We start from the raw sequence: 22476 nt of genomic DNA, 5'->3' as shown, positions 1-22476 counted from the left end.
CTTTCTCACTACAATCGATCCGCTCCAGAGTTTGTTTCAATAGAGCCGAGACCACCTCATTCAGGCAATCTCGGACCGATTGTTTTGGCGTAGATCCGAGTGCAATTGCTGGATTCACATATACCAAACGAACCACTCTGGGCAAACAAGACAGGTTCCGAATAAAAAGTCTGGGTGTGAAAGCACCCTCAAACATCAATCTGATTTGTTAATGGTTAAAAACTGGATTGAATTTATGGGAAGTTCAGATGTTTGTGCTTTAGGGTTGAGGTTAGTTTTAGTACACTTTTTTTGTTGGTTGAAAGTCAGGTTTGTTTGTTTGTTTTTTGTTTTTGATAATGCTCCTACTGTTTTTAAAAACTATTTTTGTTTATATATACAGCTGAAGGCAAAAGTATTAGCCCTCCTGTTAAATTTGAATAATTATTCAAATAATTATTATAATAAGTGATGATTGAAAAAAGAATCACAGAATTTGCTATTATATTCCTGAGGAAAGATTATTTCTTTTAGTTTGGCTGAATAAATAAATAGTATATGATTAAAAATACTTTTTATTTATTTATTTATTTATTTATTTATTTATTTATTTATTTATTTATTTATTTATTTCCCCCTTAAGTTTTTTTTTATTGGCTACAGAAGATTGGCTACCACTGTTGTCCAATGACTTAATTAACCAAACTTATTAAGCAAGTTAATTTAAAGATAAGTCTTTAAAATGCACTTTAATCTGAATCTTGTATCCTTCAAAATAGCCATTCATAAATTATGTACTGTCATCATTGCAAAGACAACAATGCATTCCTACTTTGATGATCAAAAAGGCATCAATGTGTGGATGTCCAGTGAAAGTCAGGTTTTTGACATCGAATCAGTTTTTGAAGCATTTTAATGCGTTATTTTAGATTACAAATTGACATTAAGGTTTCTCAGAGAAAGTTAAACTAAACACAAATGAGCAATTGCATGCAAATGTCAACTAATGAAAGAATGTAAGCCATGAAAGAAAATAAGTTTTTACCAAAATTGTAAAATCCTTTTTAGTTTTTTTTTTAGTTTTTTTTTTTGTACGTTTGTATCTTACAAGACTCTAAAGTGTCATTAATCCATAATGAAGTTCTTCATTAATCTATAATAAAGCATTTTACTCATAAATGCGAAAATGTAAAATAAAAGAAAATCAACCATTTTTGTTTTAAAGACAACTCTTTTTGATTAGCTTATTTTTTTGTGGGTATTGCAGTTTAATTTACAGAATTTCTACAAAGTATGTTGTATCGTGTAAACTGAGGATGCACGATTTATCAACAGTTAAATGTTTATCAGCCGATAAATGCTATATTTAATGCTATAGTTATCGGTCCATGTCAAAATTAGGCTGATATCTTTAAACCTATAAGTAATTGTACAAAACTACCCTCATCGCACATGTGAGGGTTGAACTTGTTCAGACTTGTCCAGTGCACTAAAACAGCCTGCCTCACATTGTTTAATCCTTCAAAGTCCATCCTTTCTTTGTTTGGTTTTGCTGTGCATTTATTTAACTTGTTTGTTAATTAAATTACGTTTTCTTATTTAATCAATTATTTTTATGCAACAGTCAAGTTGCATGTTTATTTGCTATGAATCATTTATTTTTATCATGCTGATTTATGTCAAATAATGAATATATAATCACCTTGCAATTTGAAAATGATTGCTTTGAGTAGGCTATTTAGTTCATAAGATCAGTTCAAACTTTTATCAATTTTTAAAAATAAAATCAGTTGTTCACTGTATAAAAAGAAAAACATTTTGAAATATTTATACTTATCAACTATTTCACTTATCAGCCTCCTAATCTATCGGTTATCGATATCGGCCAATAATCCATATCTGAGCATCCCTACTGTAAACTCACAGACTTTTTTGGTCACATTCATACAGTTTAAATCAGAATTATTAGCCCCCCTTTGATTTATTTTTTTTTTTTTCATTTTCCAAATAATAATAATAATAATAATAATAATAATAATAATAATAATAATAATAATAATAATAATAATAATAAACAGACCAAGTATTTTATTTCACAGTATGTTTGATAATTTTTTTCCTTCTGGAGAAAGTCTTATTTGTTTGATTCCGGCTACTTTTTTGATATTATACAGAACAAACCATATACAATAACTTACGTAATTAACCTACAGTATCCTGCCTAGATAACCGAATTAGTTAAGCCTTTAAATGTCATTTTTTAAGCTGTTTATAAGTTTCTGTAAAAAAATTTAGTAAAATATTATGCACTGTCATCATGGCACAGATGAAAGAAGTCAGTTATTAGAAATAAGTTATTAAAACTATTATGTTTAGAAATATGTTCTCTCTGTTAAACAGAAATTAGGGAAAAATAAACAAGCGGGCTAATATTTCAAGGGGGCTAATAATTCTGACTGTACATAACGCATGTTTATTTTCCTCATTTAAAATATAAAACATGTTTACAGATTAAATTTTTTTTAGATCCCTTAACTCTGTGGTAGTTTTGCAAAATACAAACAGATGTTTCAATATAATGTTAACATTTACTCTCTCTGTGAATTTATGTTTTAAAGCTTTACTGCAAATGTCACATCCATAACACTGGAATTGCTCAAATGTACCAGCGTAAAATCCCAAAAAGTCTTTGTGCAGCAGGCATCTGATCATTTGTTTTCTCATTCAGCAGTCAGCAAGTACAATAATGCTCTGTTTCTGTACAGAGATGTATGTATTGTTAAGATATTCATGGAGGTGCTTCTAGTTAAAATGTAGGATGTTATTCATTCCTCTCAGGACTGCTTCATTACTGAATGCTTGATTAATGACACAAAATCTGCCACTGGGCTTCATTTTGTGCCTGTAGATTGTATGGATCACAAAACATTGGTTCATTCACTCATCATGATTCTTAAGCAGCAAAGTATGAAGATGCTCATGTTTGAGTGCAGAATATAAGTATAATGATGTTCAATGATCTCTCATTCCAAATCAGTCATGCGCTTTATATTGTTGCTCTCTATATACTCTACAGTCCCTACAGCTGATCCTGAAGTCTTTTTGGTACTTTTATGAGCAAGTGTTTTTTTTAGTAACAGAGTTCAATAGACTCACCATCTGAGCCCCAGTTTGTAGACACACAGCTGTGATGTTCACCTGAATGTTTTAGCTGCTGTTCGATTTCATATGTTCTCTGTGTGCGGTGAGCAGGGGATGTTTTGTAGTTCACTACTAATGAGACAGTGGGCTCTATTTACGCACAGACATCAATTAGTCTATAAATAATTAATTGCGTTTGTTAAGCGCAAATATTCATTTCAAAACTTTTTCTAAATTCAGTTCTAATTTCCAGCAAACGAAAAAATGAACAATAATAAAGAAGTGTGCTCAAAAACCTGAGTTATATCCTAAAACACTATATATATATATATATATATATATATATATATATATATATATATATATATATATATATATATATATATATAATGTATGTAAGTGTACAGCACATCGATGTGAGAGTTTTAATTTTAATTTCCTGGCTGTGAAGTGATATATTATTGCTTTTATGCCCTTTGAAGTAAACATATATGTTCCATATGATTTGGTAGCTCAAATGAAGTATATTTCAGATGGATGGCACTAATGTAAAATAAACATACAGATACCAGTACAGCTGAAATATATACAGGAGCAATTTCCTTCACTTAAGTCCCACACGTTTCTGATGGATTTTCACTTAAGGCATACAAACACAGCACAACACCTCTGAATAGAAAAAGATAGATTACGCTTTTCAGAATGATAAAAGTTGTAGTTCAATATCAAGGATTAATGTGACATTGTGGGTTTTTGCTTAGTGGGATCTCTGTGGCTTATATAAGAAAGCTGGAGGTCCACTGGAATAATGTGTGCGGATGGATATATTACGTGTGGGTGTTTTGATAAATGTGAGAGGGTTGGCATCAACCCTTCATGACAAACAAAGCTTACGCTAAAAGCCAAGAGTAAACATCCTCTTTATTAAGATGACACAAGCTTTCAGGTGTTGGGAGAAATGCGATGTATTAAAATGAGAAGATTTCAATCCGTGTCTTTCTGATATGCATTTCAGATATAGCTGGAGGTATTAGCTTAAATAATCTTAATCCTACGCAATAAGCACCTCTGATTATTAATGCATTAATTTATTCAAGCCGAGGCTAAAATATTGTTTTTATGCCTGCAATGATTATTGGGATGTTCAGATACTCTGCTGTTGGATTGTAGACATGAGATTTTGAAGACGTGTGTTATTTGAAGCACTCGCATATGAAAAGTCAACTGGATTTCAAGCAGGTGGCAGTTTTGAAATTGTTTTATTAAATCATTTTATGAAATCACCTTATTATTTTCTCAGGATCATGTGATAAGCTCTTCACATGCCAGACAAATAGAGAATTTAATTTAGCTGCTTCTTGTCTGTTCTGATAATGTTCTCTCAGCTTGCCTCGTGATTGTTTGTATATTTTCCTTGTAAGATTTATAAAGGAGAAAGCTCATTTATGAAATGCATGCAACTTATGGTATGTTTGTTTGTTTGTTTTTTCTTCAAGCAATTTCAGGTACTAATTCAGCAATACATCAAATGGCTAGAGTTTGAAGTCATAGGGGATGAGATACAGCTTGACACATTAGCGTTGCCAAATCTTGTTTGAAAAAAAATCTGCAAATAATCCTATATTCAGTTTAAGCCCCACCTCTTTATGTTGAAAAAAATAAGCATACATAATAGAACATTACATCTGCTTATTTATTCATTTATAAACTGGTTTGCTGATGCCCGCAGTGGCTTAATGAGGGTTGCTTAAAATATGTGCACATGGCAACAGAAGAAGAAAGAATGTGCGCTAGGAAGCAGCCTTTCCAAAATAAAAAAACCCAACATTGTCAACAGTGATTTAGTTAAAACTGTCAACCATAACAAGTATGTCCATGTAATTTTACTTTTTAAAGATGTGATTCCACAAGATGTTTTAATGTTGCCATGTTTTTTTTTTTATAACAATTTACAATAAGGTTGTGTTAGTTAATGTTAACGCTTGTACTTACACGAACAAGGAATAAACAATACATTTATTACAGTATTTGTTCACGTTAGTTAACTTCAATAATGAAAATACAGTTGTTCATTGTTAGTTCATGTCAACTCACAGTGCATTAATGTTAACGATGCATTTTAGAAGTTAATAATGCATTAGTAAATGTTGAACTAGGATTAATAAGTGCTGTACGAGTATTGTTAATTAGTTCATGTCAGTAACCATTCAAGGGCCCCTTTGATGCAAAATCAACTTCTGTAAGCTGTTTGGACATGGGTATTGTATTGTGTAGGTATAGTGTGTCCTTATTCATATTGATGTGATATAAACACAAGTCTCATTTTTTTTATTTTCTGACAATAGAATCAAAATCCCAGTGATTTTAAGGCCCACCAAAATGTTTTCCCTGCCCACTAGGGATGCTCATTTTGGTTAATTTTGCTAACCGACAACCGCCGCTCATTAAACGTTATTAACGGTTAACTGGTCAGATTACTATTAATTTTATATTAAACAAATTGACGTGCCTATTTTGTGTCTGACACATTAAATATTGCATTTTAAAATACTGATTTAATTTTATATGTTAGCATATTAATAATAGAACATAACAACAGAGCATTTTCACGCACCTGCAGTGTTTAGCACAGAAGAGCAGAATAAACTAAATAAAATAAATAAAATAAATAGGACTGCTCTAAATTATTTTCACTTAAATAATTAATTTATATTACAAAACGAAAATACTGACTGATTCTTTTTAATAACCGGCGTATAGGCTGTTTTTTTTCTTCCGTCAAATAAAAATAGCTGACTTCCTCAAATTGCTTGCTCCATGGAAAATATGCATTTATTTAATACCCCGCTGTTATTATTATAATCACAAAACCTTTTTACATTTTTAATAGAAATCATTATTTTAAAGATTATGTCTTGCTATGGTTTCCTCTCTCTCCCTCGCGGTTCAAGTGCGCACGCTGCATGATGAAAAGACAACAACAACGCGCGCATATGTTGACTTTTTGTAAACAGTTTTGTTGTTTAAATATGATATTGCATTAATGTGCATTCATGCTTTATAATCTGTAAAATAAAAAGTAAAGCCTATTTGTTGCGTTTATTACGCAGATCAAGGTCAACATCAGCGCTGGTTATCAACACGTCTGTTAAACAGCAATATTCTTCTTCCATTTTGCTTCTTTGGCAAATGTGTCTGTAGGCACGGGTTATACGTTATCGTCCCGCAAGTTAAATATGTCTTGCAGTTGAAGAAGGGGCCGAAAACAAGGCGCACCTCACTGCCTTTATGTTGACAAGGAAAAAAGAAGAGGCGCGGTCCTCTTATGAAACGACTGAATCAGCTGGGTATCGATTGTGCAAAAGTGTTGCTGTCTGTGTTGTTACAATTGTAATATTTAAGAATATTGTGATATTCAGGATTTGTACATTTATACAGATCTGGATAACTTAAAACAGCGATTAGACCTTCAGAGCAGTGTTAATGCGTCCTGAAGTAAAGCGAAACGGCTATAAACTCCCGCAAGATAAAGTGATTATATGCAGAGTCATATACCTTTATCTATAAATAAAGTATAACTGTAGAAACTGTGTTCATCTTAACTGAAAGCTTCTGTAGCGGCTTACCAATGCCGCTATTGTTGGTAGAGTGAGCAAGTTTTTAACGCGTAAAAAGTCAGAGTTCGTAAGCAAATAGATGCAAATAAAAACATATTTATTGTCCAATCAACTTCCAATCAACAGAATTACTCAATCACTTTCCTTTATCTAAAAGCACACTTCTCTGTTTCCTTCAGTTACGAGACGATGCAATACGATACGGTCAAAAACTGTGTGCTTCCTACCAACACTGTCTTCCTCCATGCAGTGAAGCCACAGTTATATAGTCTCCTACTGACACCTTGTGGCCAATAGCCAAAATACAATGTATGGCTCCTACATACCGGCCCCTTAATTGTTTATGACAAAATGGCATAACAATTACAAATTTATACAATATGGAGCCTTACACATGAACTCAAAATGGTATCAAATATATATATATACATGCAAATATATAACCTCAGTTTAAACTCCTGTTTAAATGGTTATATCATAATTTTCCTATGTTGATTCTTGAAGAAGGCAAAGCTTACTAATTGAACGTTCCAAGATGTTGCATTTGGTTTGAACTTTTACAGATCTAACTAAACCTCTACTGTCTGGAAAAGTCTCAATCACTCTTCCCAGAACCCATGATCCACGTGGTGCTGTAGAATCTGCAATGATCACAATGTCGCCAACAGTAAGATTTCGATGTTCCTTGTTCCATTTTTGTCGCTTCTGCAACAATGGTAGGTATTCGCGTACCCATCTTTTCCAGAAGAGGTCTGAAATATATTGCACTTGTCTCCATCTTCGTTTGGCATATGAATCAGACCTTTCAAACAAACCAGGAGGCAGTGCAGGGTTTCCTTTCAAAAGCAGAAGGTGGTTAGGTGTTAAAGCTTCCAAATCATTAGGGTCACTGGAGATATTAGAGATGGGTCGATCATTTAGAATTGCTTCGGCTTCACACAAGACAGTCTGCAGGGCTTCATCATCCAATGTTTGTTGTCGAAGGACAACACACAGACTTTGTTTCACCAGTCTAATAAACGTTCCCACACTCCTCCAAAATGAGGGCTTGAAGGTGGGTTAAAACTCCAGTCCACTCCCTTCTGTAGCAGGGCTCGTTGAATCTTCTCCTTGTTCAATGCACTGAGTGCCTCTTTTAGCTCCCGCTCAGCACTGATGAAATTAGTCCCATTATCAGATCTCATAGAAGAAACTTGTCCACGACGACAGATAAATCTGCGTAAAGCGTTGATACACGAGTCTGTATCAAGCGAGTATGCCATTTCCAAATGAACTGCCCTACTTGCCATACAAGTAAATAGCACTCCATAGCGTTTCACTGTACCACGTCCTCTTTTTACTTCTATGGGCCCAAAGAAATCTACTCCTACATTAGTAAAAGGTGGTAAATCAGGAGTGATTCTTTCCACTGGAAGGTCTGCCATCCTTTGTTCACCCAGCTTCCCCTTAAAGCGTCTACAAATGACACACTTAGAAATGATCTTTCTTGCAACAGAATTGGCATTTGTTATCCAATACTTACAACGCAGTTTAGAAAGCATTTGATTTCTGCCACCATGACCCAGTTGTTCGTGAATGTCTGAGAGTATGAGATGTGATACGTGCTGATTTTTAGATAACAAGATGGGATGTTTTCTTTCGCTTGGCATAGCTGACTTACCAAGTCTTCCTCCTACTAACAGCACTCCATCATGCAACATAGGATCCAGTTTATAGACAGAACTGTTTCTTTTAACAGTGTTACCATGTTTAAGAGCAGCAATTTCTTCCTGAAATTGTTCCTTTTGACTGAAACGAATGATGTTAACCTCAGCCTTATAAACATCTTCCACAGTCAAACTCTGTCGTTCCAGAGATGATTTAAAATGTTGCAATTTTGCATTCATGGTTGCATCATCACTATGCTCCAAAGACAGTTCCCTTCGTTTACGACTTATCTGCAGTAGACGTTTCTGCAGTTTCAAAATCCATGCAACTGCAACCTTTAGACGTTTCCAATCTGAGAAGTAATGTATCAACTTGCTTGTGGCATTTTGTTCGCTTTGCAGTGTCACAGCATTTACCTTTAATTCCCTTTTTACTTCAGGATCATCATCATCCATTGATGTCGAATCACTTGTATGGAACTGTACATCACTTGGCTTCCATAGAAAGCTAGGCCCCTTTAGCCACCGTTCATTGTTCAAAAAAGATTCCACATTCAAGCCACGTGATGCATCGTCTGCTGGATTGTCTTTAGTTGGTACATGCCTCCATTGTTGAGGCTGTGTTGCGTCTCTTATAAATGACACTCTGTTAGCGACAAATGTATGGAACCGTTTGTTCTCGTTCTTTATGTAATTGAGAACAGTTGTACTGTCGCTCCAAAAAACAGAATCCTCCAATGGAAGTTGCAACATCTTCTTTAACATGATGTCCATCTTCACAGCCAAGACAGCTGCTGTAAGTTCTAAACGTGGTATGGTCACATGTTTCAATGGTGTTACTCTGGACTTACCCATCAAAAATGACACATGAACCTTGTCTGCACCGTTAAGCATCTTCAGATAGGAAACTGTGCCATACCCAGTTTCACATGCATCTGCAAAGTGGTGTAAACAAGCATGACTGGGCAGTCCATAATCCACAGGTTTAAAACATCTGTTTACCTGAAATTCTGCAACCTTGTCCAACTCAACAATCCAATGAGTCCATTGCTTCTGGAAGGCAGATGGTATGGTATCATCCCAGCCCAATGTCTTTCTGCACAACTCCTGCAAGATGACTTTTGCAGGCAGAATAACAGGTGCAAGGAAACCCAAAGGATCATACACCGAGCTTACCACAGACAGAATGCCTCGTCTTGTACAAGGTTGAGTTTTCAAGGAAATCTTGAATTGAAAAGTGTCAGCATCCACACTCCACTGAAGACCTAATGCTCTTTCAACTGGCAACTTGTCTCGATCCAAATCCAACTGCTGTATATCCTTGGCCCGATTTTCCTGAGAGATCGATTGTAACACCTCCCGGCTATTACTGATCCACTTTGTCAAACGAAAACCTCCTTTCTGACAAAGACAAGTGAGATCTTTTGCCATAGATATGGCCTTCTCTTCACAAGAGACACTCTTCAAACAATCATCCACATAGAAGTTATTGTTGATCGTTTCAATTACCTCTAATGGAAAGTCACCTTCACTGTCCTTTGCGGTTTGCTTTAAAGCAAAGGATGCACAACTCGGAGAGGACACTGCACCAAAAAGATGAACTTTCATCCTGTAAGTAATGGGTTCCTTATTCAGTTCTCCACCAGGCCACCACAAGAAACGAAGAAAATCTACATCTTCTGCTGCAACTCTGACTTGATGAAACATCGCTTCTATGTCAGCCATAAAGGCTACTGGCTCCTGTCTAAATTTCAGTAAAACTCCAACCAGAGAACTGGTAAGATTAGGACCTTGCAATAAGTTATCATTAAGTGATGTTCCTTTATATGCTGCCCCACAGTCAAAAACCACTCTCAATGATCCCTTTTTAGGATGAAACACCCCGTGATGAGGGATGTACCAAACTTTACCATCCACTCGATCAAGTTGGCAATCAGGTACCTTCTCAGCATAGCCCTCGTGTATGACACTTTCAAGAAAGTGAGTATACTTCTCATGAAATTCTTGATTTATTTCCAATTTCCTTTTTAAACCAAGCAACCGTTGCTTAGCAACACCAAGATTATTTGGTAATGTGACATCAGACTTAAATGGTAATCTTAAGCTGTAATGTCCATCCTGATGCTTGACTGAATTGTTCATTATACTCATGAACTGAAGATCTTCCCTTGACATTTCCTTTTCATCAACAGTCTTCTCATTGAAATCATGATTAAACTGGTTGTTAAGCAGCTCCTCCAATCTAACAACAGAAATTCGGTTAACAGTAACATCAGAATGGCCAACTTCATTCCTATGTTCACTGTTTCCTTCCACAGTCCCATTAACAACCCACCCCAATAGGGTCTTAATGGCAAAAGGCCCATTACCTTGACTGTTAATAATCTTGTGTGGTTCCATCACATTAGCTGCATTAATTCCAATCAGTAAATCAACCTCTGCTTGAATGCAAGGTATCTTCACTTTATCCAGGTATGACCACTTGGATAACTCCTCTTGAGTTATGATGTTCTGAGAACTCACAGGCATTTTCTGTTGTGTGTAAACAGCAGGAAGTGGAAAGAAATTATTAGTGTTAAGACCACTGATTTCCAGACCATCAATAACACTGCAAGACACAGACTTTTCCTGACCCATAGTACGAAGCAGAATATTAATCTTCTTTCCATTCAAATTCAGCTCCTCTTGCAAGTGTTCAGAACAGAAAGTGGCCGAACTTCCTGGGTCCAAAAAAGCATATGTCTGCATCACCTTGTTACTTTTAATGGCCTTGACTTGAACTGGTATGATTGACATTAAAGTTCTTTCAGTCCCGGCCCCTGTGTGACCACAAGTTTGCACAGATGTATCTTTGCGCTTTTCTTCAGCCTGCTTCAGTATTACCTCTTTGCCATAAATATGCAGGATTGTGGGGTGTGTTTCTCCACAAATGTCACATTTCAGTCGATTCTCGCATCTTTTACTTTTATGCCCAGTTTTTAAACAGCCAAAACAAATTCCCTTGGCCTTCAGGAATTCAATCTTGTCACGTTGTGTTCTTTTCTTTAATGCAAAGCACCTTTCCAATAAATGCTGATTTTTGCAAAACAAACAGTCTCCATTAGACTTAGACACATGACAAGATTTTGGTTGTGCTAAAGCATCACTGAACTTCTTTGCTGGAATAGAAGTTGAAATGTCAGTAGCAAAACTACTTCTGGTAAAGGGCTTGTGTGGTTGAACCTTAAGTTTACTTGCACCATGCTTGTCTTGAATGTCACCAAAAACAGGATCAGATGCCATTTTAACCTGTTTTTCAATAAATTCAACAATGTCACAGAACTTTGGCCTGCCATGAACAGACTCCATTATCTGACAGGCTTTAGCTCTCCATTGCTCCCTCAATTTGTAAGGCAGCTTCATAACCACTGATTTCATGTTGCTAGGCATGTTAAGTTCTTGCATATATGAGAGTTCATCCATTGTATTACAACAAGTACGCAAAAACAAAGCATAAGCCTGCAATCCTTGCACATCTTCAGCCTTTAAAGTAGGCCACCCCAGGGCTTTCTCCATATAGGCTGTAGATACCTTAAACTCATTACCAAAATGTTCCTTCAACAACTTCTTGGCCATTGCATAGCCCTTTTCTGAAGACATATATTGGCAACTGCGAACAAGATCTTTAGGCTGCCCTTTTGTGAACTGCTCAAGGAAATACAACTGATCCTTTAAATTGGTTGTTTTTTGCTCAATGCCATGCTCAAATGCTCTAATGAATGGAATATACTGCAATGGGTCACCATCAAATGTTGGAATTTCCTTCTTTGGTAGAATACGAGGATTTGCTTGCTGTTGAACAAGATGCGCTGTTAATTCCTCCTGTTTTTTCAGAATTTCAAGCAAAGGATCACCCTGTGCAGGTAAGATATTTGTAGCATGCTGAATTATGGAGTCATGTTGTGTTTGAGCAGAACAGTTACCATTAGCATGTTCCGATGTTTGTTGATCAATCCATCCAATCCTTTGATCCTGTATTGCAGCTTGAGATGCAGAAACACCAGTGTATCCATCCAAATCCAGTGGCATTGAATTTACTGGGACATAGTCATTTACATTGGGGTTTAAAGATGTTGTTTGAGAAGAAGAATTTGCAGTGACCACAACCTTTTCAATCTTCTTTGAAGATAAACTGCTTGAACATTTACTTTGTTGATCAAATTTCTGCAACACACTGATCCTTGCTGTGGAAGCTGCTATTTGAGCATCCAAGTCCAACTGCTCTTTTTTCCTTCTCAGTTCTTCCTCCTGAACTTCAATATCATGTTTAGCCTTTAATGCAGCAGCACGTGCCATGAGTGCGGCCTTTTCTGCCTCTGCTTGAATACAGGCAGATGATATGGATGAACTACTGCTGCTGCGTGCACTGCATTTACTGCGTTTTGAGGTAGCATGTGATACATTTGACACACTATCTCCAGGACCAACATCACTCTCTGGATTTTCCACTTCAGATATTTTGTGACCTTCTGATTTATCTGATAACCATTTATTTGTTCGTTCCAAAAACTCATTGTTTGATATCATTTTTGCTTTAAACCAGATATCATGTTTTTCACACTCTTCAACCGGTAAAATAACCAAAAGTGACTCATGAGTGTCTTTTGCCTCTGAACACAACCTCTTAAAATCCTCAAAGACCAAACGTACCTCAGGTTTGCATTCATTGTCATCACATATTAGTTTGTTAATTGACTCTTTAAGCTTTTGTGCTTTGTTTAGCTTTGCTTTTCTTAACTTCTGTAAAGTGTCTAGTTTTTCAACTAAAGCTTTAGCTGTTAATTTAACTGGTCTTTTTTCCCTTTCAGGCTCATTTTCAACAGAAGTTAAACCTTGATCAGTCAGATTCACCATTTCAACATTCAAATTGATTTCATTTTCCATTTTGCAAATTGTAAAACCCAATAAACACACATAAGAAAAGTTCAGTCAGTCATGGGCAACCAATGCATTGGATTTACGCTTTAAACCTTATTGTGTGCACACATAGTTTCCATATGGCCATAATGATGATGTTGTTGCAACAAACATACCTATTGTGCTGTTTATCAAACGCGAAGAGATGAACGTAGCGTAGATTCACCTTAATGCAGGAAACCAGAAGAAAGCCGATCCAAACGAACTCACTCAGATGCTGAAGAAACGCTGTCCTCACGTGCAGCAAATGAAGCCTTGATCCAAACGAACGTCGCTGTCCTTGTCTGTAGAAACACCATGCCTTGCTGTCCACTCCAGCGGCGTCTCAATTGTCCCACGAAGCAAAGTTTTTGACTTTTATGTAGCGGCTTACCAATGCCGCTATTGTTGGTAGAGTGAGCAAGTTTTTAACGCGTAAAAAGTCAGAGTTCGTAAGCAAATAGATGCAAATAAAAACATATTTATTGTCCAATCAACTTCCAATCAACAGAATTACTCAATCACTTTCCTTTATCTAAAAGCACACTTCTCTGTTTCCTTCAGTTACGAGACGATGCAATACGATACGGTCAAAAACTGTGTGCTTCCTACCAACACTGTCTTCCTCCATGCAGTGAAGCCACAGTTATATAGTCTCCTACTGACACCTTGTGGCCAATAGCCAAAATACAATGTATGGCTCCTACAGCTTCATTTGTGTTTGCTGTCCTCACGCATCGCGCACCTGTCAGTCAGTCAGTCAGCACGTTACCCCAAAGGGTTAAACAGAGAGCGCACAGCACTATACGGTTACAGAAAAGTTTGCGCTCTTTTATAATTCACTTACCTTTTAATATGTTTTGGTGCGATTATAATTCGCTATTAAAAACAACAACAATAACTGAATGTTTTGAATGGGTATGTAGCCGTGAAGGGATGCATTTTAGTCCCCGCCAAGGAAGAATGAATGTAGCGGTAACCAAGCTCTTCAAAACTTCTCTGTAGTTGTCTTGACAACACAAACTGCTGCTCTGGGATGAGCCGCGTGCAAAAGATGCCCCTCTTAACGCAAAGGCGCATTCAATCGGCCCCTTATGAAGTCAAACTAAAAATATTTAAAATAATATTTTTTATCGTTTAACTGATAGCATTAATCGGTCACAAACGCACCCTTTCGGTTAACGGTTAATCAATTATTTTGAGCATCCCTACTGCCCACCAAATTGATTTGCAGTATTAACATATTTCTGTGGTAAAATCATGTCCACAGAACATGATTTGCAAAGAAACTGGGATTAAAAGATCTGTTCCAACTCTCTGTGATCAGCTGAACCTCAAGAATGAGTTTTACAAGCTCAAAATATTTTTAAAATAGAGTAATTAAAACAGTGAAATTGCTAAGCAATTCATATCTTCTCCTAATAATAGTAATTATAGCATAATAATAGCTAATTTGCATAATTTTCACAGGCAACAAAACAACTACTATGTAATCTTACTCCAAAATTTGTAATTTTTAGCAGGGTATAATATATTATTTGATGGGTATTTTGAGCTGAAACATTACAGACATATTCTGAAGGCACCAAAGACTTATCTTACATTGTATCAAATTGGTAAAATATGAGCCCAGAACTGATGAAAATGAAAATATTACTCTTGATAAATTTATTTTGACTGTTATTTTTTATTATTTTGTTAAGTCAACTTACAGACACAGAAACCTACATGTGCCAGAGAAGTGCTGCTTTTGTAGCTTTGAGATTCTAAAGTTGTTCAATGCTTAATATTATTGACTTTTTATTATGCATCCTCCAAATTATGAATGAACAGATCAAAACACATTCACCAAACAATGAAACTCTCAACAGCTTGTTTAAACAGACAGAAGTCGAGCATTAGTTCATTTAATGGGAGATCAAAACATTTCATGGTGGCTCAGTGGTTAGCACTGTTGCCTTACAGCAAGAAGGTCACTAGTTCCAGTTTTGGCTGGGCCAGGTGGCATTTCTGTGTAGAGTTTGCATGTTCTCTCCGTGTTCTTGTGGGTTTCCTCAGAGTGCTCCGGGTTCCCTCACAAGTCTAAAGACATGCGCTTTACAGTAGGTGAATTAAATAAACTAGATTGGCCATAGTGTATGAGTGTGTGTGTTTATGTGAGAGTGTTACGGTTGTAGGTGTTTGCGCACTTCTGAGTGTCTGTTTGGTCACATGGTTTTGTTTTGTTTTGGTGTTCTACATGTGTATGACGTCTGTGTTATGTCACGTGTTATGTGGAGTCCTGCTATCCTGATTAGCCTGCCAGCTATGACTCGTTATCTCGGCTATATCTGGACAGTGCGTATCTTGTCTCGTGTCAGTTCGTTGTTATTTTGATGTGCTCTCTGTCTGTGTTTAGGGCTGGCGTGGAGACCCATCTGACACCTAGAGCTACTCTGTTCCTGTCTGTTTTCCCCGATCCCCGCTTGAGTGGGATACCTTATCTTTTGTTTGTTTATTTTTTCCATTTTGGACTTTGGTTATACTTTATTAACTGTGGTAATAACGTAATTTTACTTGCATATTGGGTACTTCTAATACTCATATTCATTGTAACAGAGAGTGTATGGTTGTTTCCCAGTACTGGGTTGTGGCTGAAAGGGCATCCGCTGTGTAAAACATATGCTGGAATCGTTGCCGGTTCATTTAGCTTTGGCAACACTGATAAATAAGGGACTAAGCCAAAGGAAATATTTTAATAAATTATTTGTATCTAGAATTTGAGGTTTCGGTAGCAGACATCTTGCATACTGTATGTTGTCCATTTATCAAACCATTTTTTCTTTACATAGAATATAGAAGAGGGGTAAAGATCAGTAAAGTTTTGTTGTTGTTTTTCTTCTTTTGACGTGCAGATTTATGCTTTTTACCCAGTGTTTCCCAGGGTGAATTGATTGGCCAAATCCAGACATTACAATGGGCAATTCATTTTTAACAAGTAGACAGAAAAAGTTGAACTTGTAGTAATTCACCACTTTTAATTTAACCAAACCCATATATAAATCTGATTCGTGCAAATTGCAAATATGACATACAAGTTTATATTTGGATTTCACATACAGTATATACTGTATAATTCTTCCTTACTTTCAGGGACGTTTATATTATCCGCACCATGTTAGTGTTTTGTAACATCTAAATTTTACAAGGTGGGTTGTTAGCCCAATGCTTAACCCCCAACCTGCAGGACCAGGACAAATACACTACAGACACATTAGCTTCCTATAGCGCAGGTCTTTGTACTTGTGGGGGAAACCGGAGCACCAGGAGGAAACCCATGTGAACATAGGGGTTTAGAACATGCAAACTCCATGCAGAAATGCCAACTGACCCAGCCGGGTCTTGAACCAGCGACCTTCTTGCTGTAAGGCAACAGCGCTACCAACTGCAACACCATGCCACCATTTATAGTTTCAAAATTATTTTAAATAGCAGTTTTTTTCAACAATTGGAATTACAAATATGTACATATATGTTTAAATATATTATATAATAGAAACTTGACACATTTTGTCACTAAAAACCTTGTAATCTGCTGTGACACTATGTGCTAGTTTTAAAACAGGCAAATACACTAAAAACTTTAATTAGTAGAAGGACACCCATTCAACATCATGTGACTGAAGCCCCCACGAAATTGATAGCATGCACCTGTTAAGTTTTTTCTCTCATAAATTAACAAATTGTTAAGTTTTGTTGTCCTTTGGCATGACCACATGTCTAACAAGTCATGGAGAAAAAGTAAATTATTCATAATTTATTTATACAAAACAAATAGAAGATAACTGTCCAACAATGAAGATACATCACTCTCCTACATTTTTATATTTAGTTTCTAATTTTGTTTTTGGAGACACACACACACACACACACACACACACAGATTTTTTCATATTATATATTGTAGCCTCATGTCTTGTCCCAAACGGCCATCATTATATTTAAATTTTAACAGAGGTTACTTTAGCAGTGATATGTGATATGACTAGTAACAATGGAGTTAAATCTAAGATAGAAATTTGAGATTGATTCTTCATCAAAGTGCAGGAAAAGACATGTTGCTTTCTCAGTGCAAAAAACATCTCAACATTTTGACAACACAAAGCAAATTCTACCAGGCCTCAGCTACAACTACAGTGTTTGAGGGTCAAAGTACCATTGTTTGTAGGCAGCCAATGCAGAAAATTGCTGACATTATGCAAATTAGTTTCAAACCAATGTTTGTGCAGGAAGTAAGACTGAAGTCAGGCAGTTCTAAAGCTGCTTTATTTTGGGGGACAAAATTTGCAGACCACAAACTGGTATTTTAGACACTACATGAAAGACGATATGACAAAGCAGAAGAGAAGAACTTTAATTTTTGGGTTTTCCAATAATTCTTAAACAAGTGATTGTTGTAAAACTGGAGGTTACTGGCCATCGGGACTAACAGAGGTGGTTCTTGTGAGTAGAGTTGCTGCAATAAAGTATTTCTGCTGGCAAATGTTCGTTTGGAAATTATTTTTGTGTATTCCTATTTGGGAGCTTTGTTATATGCCTCTATTCAGAGAGCATTTTGTAATGTTATGAGACTGCATTGCTTCATTCAACATTCACATTACAAGCACATTGAAGAAAACCTACTCAGAGACTCATGCACCAACAGTCTTTTAAATTCAAGCCTGAGAGAAATTGATTGGCTTGTTTTGGATCAATATGTGGCATTGTAACCCAGGATCCGCTATGAAATCACTGAGGGAGAGCTAAGTGTCCTTCCTCCTGAAGTATACATCATATTTTTCAAACTCTATGGAGCGTAAGACAATGTTCTTTAAATGAATCATTGTTGTGGGAAACCCACACCTAGTCCTTGAATGCCCCTCTATAAAAGACTCATAGAAATGAGTCATAGATTGTGCTGTAATATACAATACACTCTCTTATAACCAATTGGAGACTGTAGAGTTTTCGTCTTAACTTTTTCACTAATGTAACAAAAGTTTAGTTTCAGTGCTCTATAGATTTCATCTAGATTTCATTTTTCTCTAATCTTTTCATTAAATCATTATATATGGTATTTCATTAAATGTAATTTGATTCTAGTCCAGTCCAGGGAATTGATAAACCTAAATGGTTCTCTCTAAAATGTAATGGATTTGGAAAATCAGGTTTGTTTTAATAAATCAGTTTATTTTAAAGTTCTCTTTCTAATATGTGTAGTACTTTGAATTGGTTCACCTAAATGTTTCTCTCATAAATGCACTGGAAAGTCAAATTTTGACTTTTAAATCATTTCACTTTTAAATGGTTCTCTCTCGAGTGGAAGTTTGAGGTATTATTTGGTTGTGTTTAATGATTCATAAATGGACATACGTTAAAAAGGGATTAATCAACATAAACACTTATACTATATAAAGCTTTTTTAAAAATGGTTACAAAAATGAGCTAATTTAATATGAATTTGCTTTTCAAGGTTGATACTGTTAAGCTAATTGAGTTTTATTTTAATAAATAAAAGCATATTGTTTAATATTATCATTGTAGTTTATTAATTTTATTGATTTCTACAAGACTAAATAACTAAATGTCAATTTACACAAAACATTTCAATAGGCTTCTACATCAAGTTTGAAAATGAATGTTTAAATACATTTGTAAGTTGCTGTTTCTTTGTGTTTAATTGTAAAAATCTACTTCAGCAAAGTTTCTGTTTCAAAGTAGCTTTCTTAACACTGAATAGATCCAATGACCCCGAAAAAATGTTTTTCTCATCCAAGCATCTCAATAATTCATTGTTCATATTTATGTACGGCACAGATCACAACAATAAGCTTACTGAGTCACAGATCTCGGTTGGGTCTCTTTGTGTATTGATTGGACGCAGAGTTTAGCATTGAGTGGAGGCAGTGTGCAGTGAGAAAAGGCAAAAACACCTCAGCGAGAGAGGTGACGTGGCCCTCCATTTCTCAGCTTTAGTTCAGAAAGCCATTTAACTTTGTGTAAACAAACTCCAGGAAACCAGCCCTCATGCTCAGTCGAAAGAGTAATAAACAGATGCAACTTTGAAACAGAGCAGCCAGCATGTGCATCTTCAGCTTAATGACCTTTAAATCTCTCACACAGGTAACCTCTCTAAAACCTGCACTGCTGATGGCTGGACCGAAATGGACTCGTTGGAAATCGCAGTAAATTGTGGATATAATCTGAATGGCACTGTTGACGATGTAAGTACTTTACATCTCTAAAGGTTATTGAGAATCTTTGCAAAATGCAAAAATCTATTTTAAAGTATGTCACACTACCATTTTCAACCCCACTGGTGTTATACAACACCAAAATGATCAGATTCTTGAACGTACTGAACTTTTAGCCCCACACAGCGATCGTTTTCATCCAATCAAGTGTTTCACTTCCAAAAAAAACAGCGTTCACCTTTTTCAGGCAACCCCATGGCATGCTTTTCCAGCCTTTTATTGCCTGGTGCAAACTAACAAGTCGGAACATAATAGCTCTTTTATTTAGCATTGCACACCAGTGTCAGCCTTTGGATGCATTTGTAAACATACTAATAATCCATCACTGAAGCAGCTATTATGCAACATGAAACGCCTTGATCTTTTGAGCAGAGAGTAGTTAAGTGAAGAGCGACTGACCTTTGGCTTTTAATGAAAGTTTTCCCAGCGTGTGTTCACAACAACAGGACGAGTAATCAGCACAGTCAGTCCTCAGAGCCACCGGGAGTATGTGGGCATGAGACTCAAAAGAATTGAATGTTTTTGTTGATGAGCCTCTAATGCTCCTTGTTGGCATGGCAGCTTTTTAGATTAAACTCTGGTCAAAGACTATTAAAATGCTCTCCACACTGGTGAATCTTTCAGAAAAGTTTTGCGTGGGAGAGACAGCATAGCCATTATTACCAAAAGAGATAACCTTGAGTAAGAATTCTTCTTTTTAGATGAAAAGAACAGCGCATTGTGTCATACTGTAGGCAGTTTTTTTTTTTTTTTTTATAGGCTGTAGTGGTTATAAAGGTTGTTTTGATCCCAGTCTCATCCTTTATACTGACAATTAAAAAAATCTTAGATTTACACACTGAACACAAAACTAGCATACAGTATGTGATGAATTAATTTCCCTAGAACAGCACAAGATGTATTTTGTTATCGTTTATGAGAATGTTTTGCTAGACAGCATGTTCAGTGTTGTTTAAATCCCACAGAAGTGTACAGAAAAATAAGCAGTTTAATTTGATGCTTTGATGCATTGCATTGGACCAGATAGTTTAGGCGGGACATGACGAGTGGCTTTTCTTTTTAAAAATATATATTTTTATAGCTAGATTGCAAGCTAAAAGGATAATTACATGTCTTTTCCACTTTGTAGTGCATTGTATGTGCCGTAAAGTGAATAAATAGATATATTTGCCATTAATAGCATGGCATTTCTGTGTGGAGTTTGCATGTTCTTCCTGTGTTGACATGAGTTTCCTCTGGGTACTCTGGTTTCCCTCACAGTCCAAAAACATGCTCTACAGGTAAATTGAATAAGCTAAATTGGCCATAGTATATGTGTGTGAATTCAAGAGTGTATGGGTGATTCCCAGTGTTGGGTTGCGGAAAGAAGAAGTTTGTTCCGCTGTGGTGACCCCTGATTAATAAAGAGAATAAGCCAAAAAGAAAATGAATGAATAATTGAATAAGTAGCATACTAAATGTTTGAGCAAGTGACCAGTATCATTGCTTTAGCAGCTTATATAGTAGGGCGCTGGATGCTTTAGATTATAGAGAGCAATTGATTGGACAGAAGATCTGAAGAGAAACTAAAGTGATATCAAAATAGTTATCTGGATTGGAGGAAGTGATGGAGTGCTGGGAGTTTTGAATTCTTATCTCTAAATTCGAATGTTGCATACTAGCTTATAGATAACCACAAGACTGACAAACTGATACTAGCACCACCAAAAAAAAAAAAGAAAACAGGGCCCATTTTACTAACAGCCTGCACCAGCTGTGGCAATTTTTGGTGACATTTGCATTGCTTTATGTTATGATCATGGTAAAAATAAACTGAATCTGTCGTTTTTAATTCTAAATTAAACATTTAAATCATTTAATAAAGCACTAAAAAGCAAAAAGTTTTATACACTACAGTATAAAGGTTATGGTTTGGTAAGATATTTTTATGTTCTTAAAAGTGTTAATGATCACTTGATAAAAATGCAGTATTTTAAAAAATATATATTTTAACCATTTTTTTCAAACCAACCGGTTTTAATGTATTTTAAAAAAGCTTGAGAGGTCAAATATACATTTTCATTACTCCAATCTTTACTCCACTCATCTTTGTCACATGATCCCTCAGAAATCATTTATTTATGTGGAATTGGTGGTCAAGAAACAAATGAAAAAAAAAAAGTAAAATATTGTTTTTAGATACTTTGACCAGAATTTTCAGCAAATAACATAAATGAAAAAAATACAAAATAAAAATAAAATACAGTATACTGGTAAACGCACATTGTTTCCTTTGTTTTGCAGGATAGCTTTTTTAGGTCAGTGAAGATCGGCTACACCATCGGCCACAGTGTTTCTCTCATTTCTCTCACAACTGCCATTGCAATACTCTGTATATTCAGGTAAAAACTTCTATGTTTACTTTTTAATATTTTTGTGTGGTTTTTTTTCCAGTTTATCAGTTTTTCAACAAAAAATTGTAATATACTTGCAATAATAAAATTGTTTATCTCTAGACATCATGTACTTTAAAATGTCAGCAAGTTCTATAGAACACATCCAAGCCAGTTATTTCAAGAAACAGAGTCACACAATATCTTCCTGACTGTTGAGAATTAACTGAGAGTTCAGTAATTTAATTTGCTTATATTGTGATCTACTTATAAATGAATTGCATCAAACACATTTAAAAGTTTCTTCAATAAAAAGAGAAATATAAACTCTTTATTTATGAAATATGAAAACTTAATGTATTTTTTAAGTATCACAAATGATTCATTTTATATTTCAATGCACATATTTTTTTATTATTTAAAAAGATACAAACTCAAAATATTTGCTTTAATAAAGGGCTAAAGTTCAACCCTCAATAAGACATTTTGATGAAGCTAATAGCTTTAAACACAG

At 35.5% G+C, this 22476-nt stretch overlaps 1 protein-coding gene across 4 annotated transcripts in view; it reads left to right on the top strand.

Annotated features, from left to right (window-relative positions):
• vipr1b (vasoactive intestinal peptide receptor 1b) overlaps positions 1-22476 on the top strand; it is a 104889-nt gene that overhangs the window by 43409 nt on the left and 39004 nt on the right. For all 4 annotated transcript variants that reach the window (XM_073940350.1, XM_073940349.1, NM_001013353.1 and 1 more), the window contains 2 exon segments: positions 19460-19560; positions 21874-21971. In XM_073940350.1, the coding sequence (XP_073796451.1) occupies positions 19460-19560; positions 21874-21971 (199 nt within the window).

The sequence above is a fragment of the Danio rerio genome, chromosome 24, assembly GCF_049306965.1.
Source record: "Danio rerio strain Tuebingen ecotype United States chromosome 24, GRCz12tu, whole genome shotgun sequence".
NCBI classification, from domain to species: Eukaryota; Metazoa; Chordata; class Actinopteri; order Cypriniformes; family Danionidae; genus Danio; species Danio rerio.
Note: the sequence above shows the minus strand (reverse complement) of the source record. Positions and strands in the feature narration are given on the sequence as shown.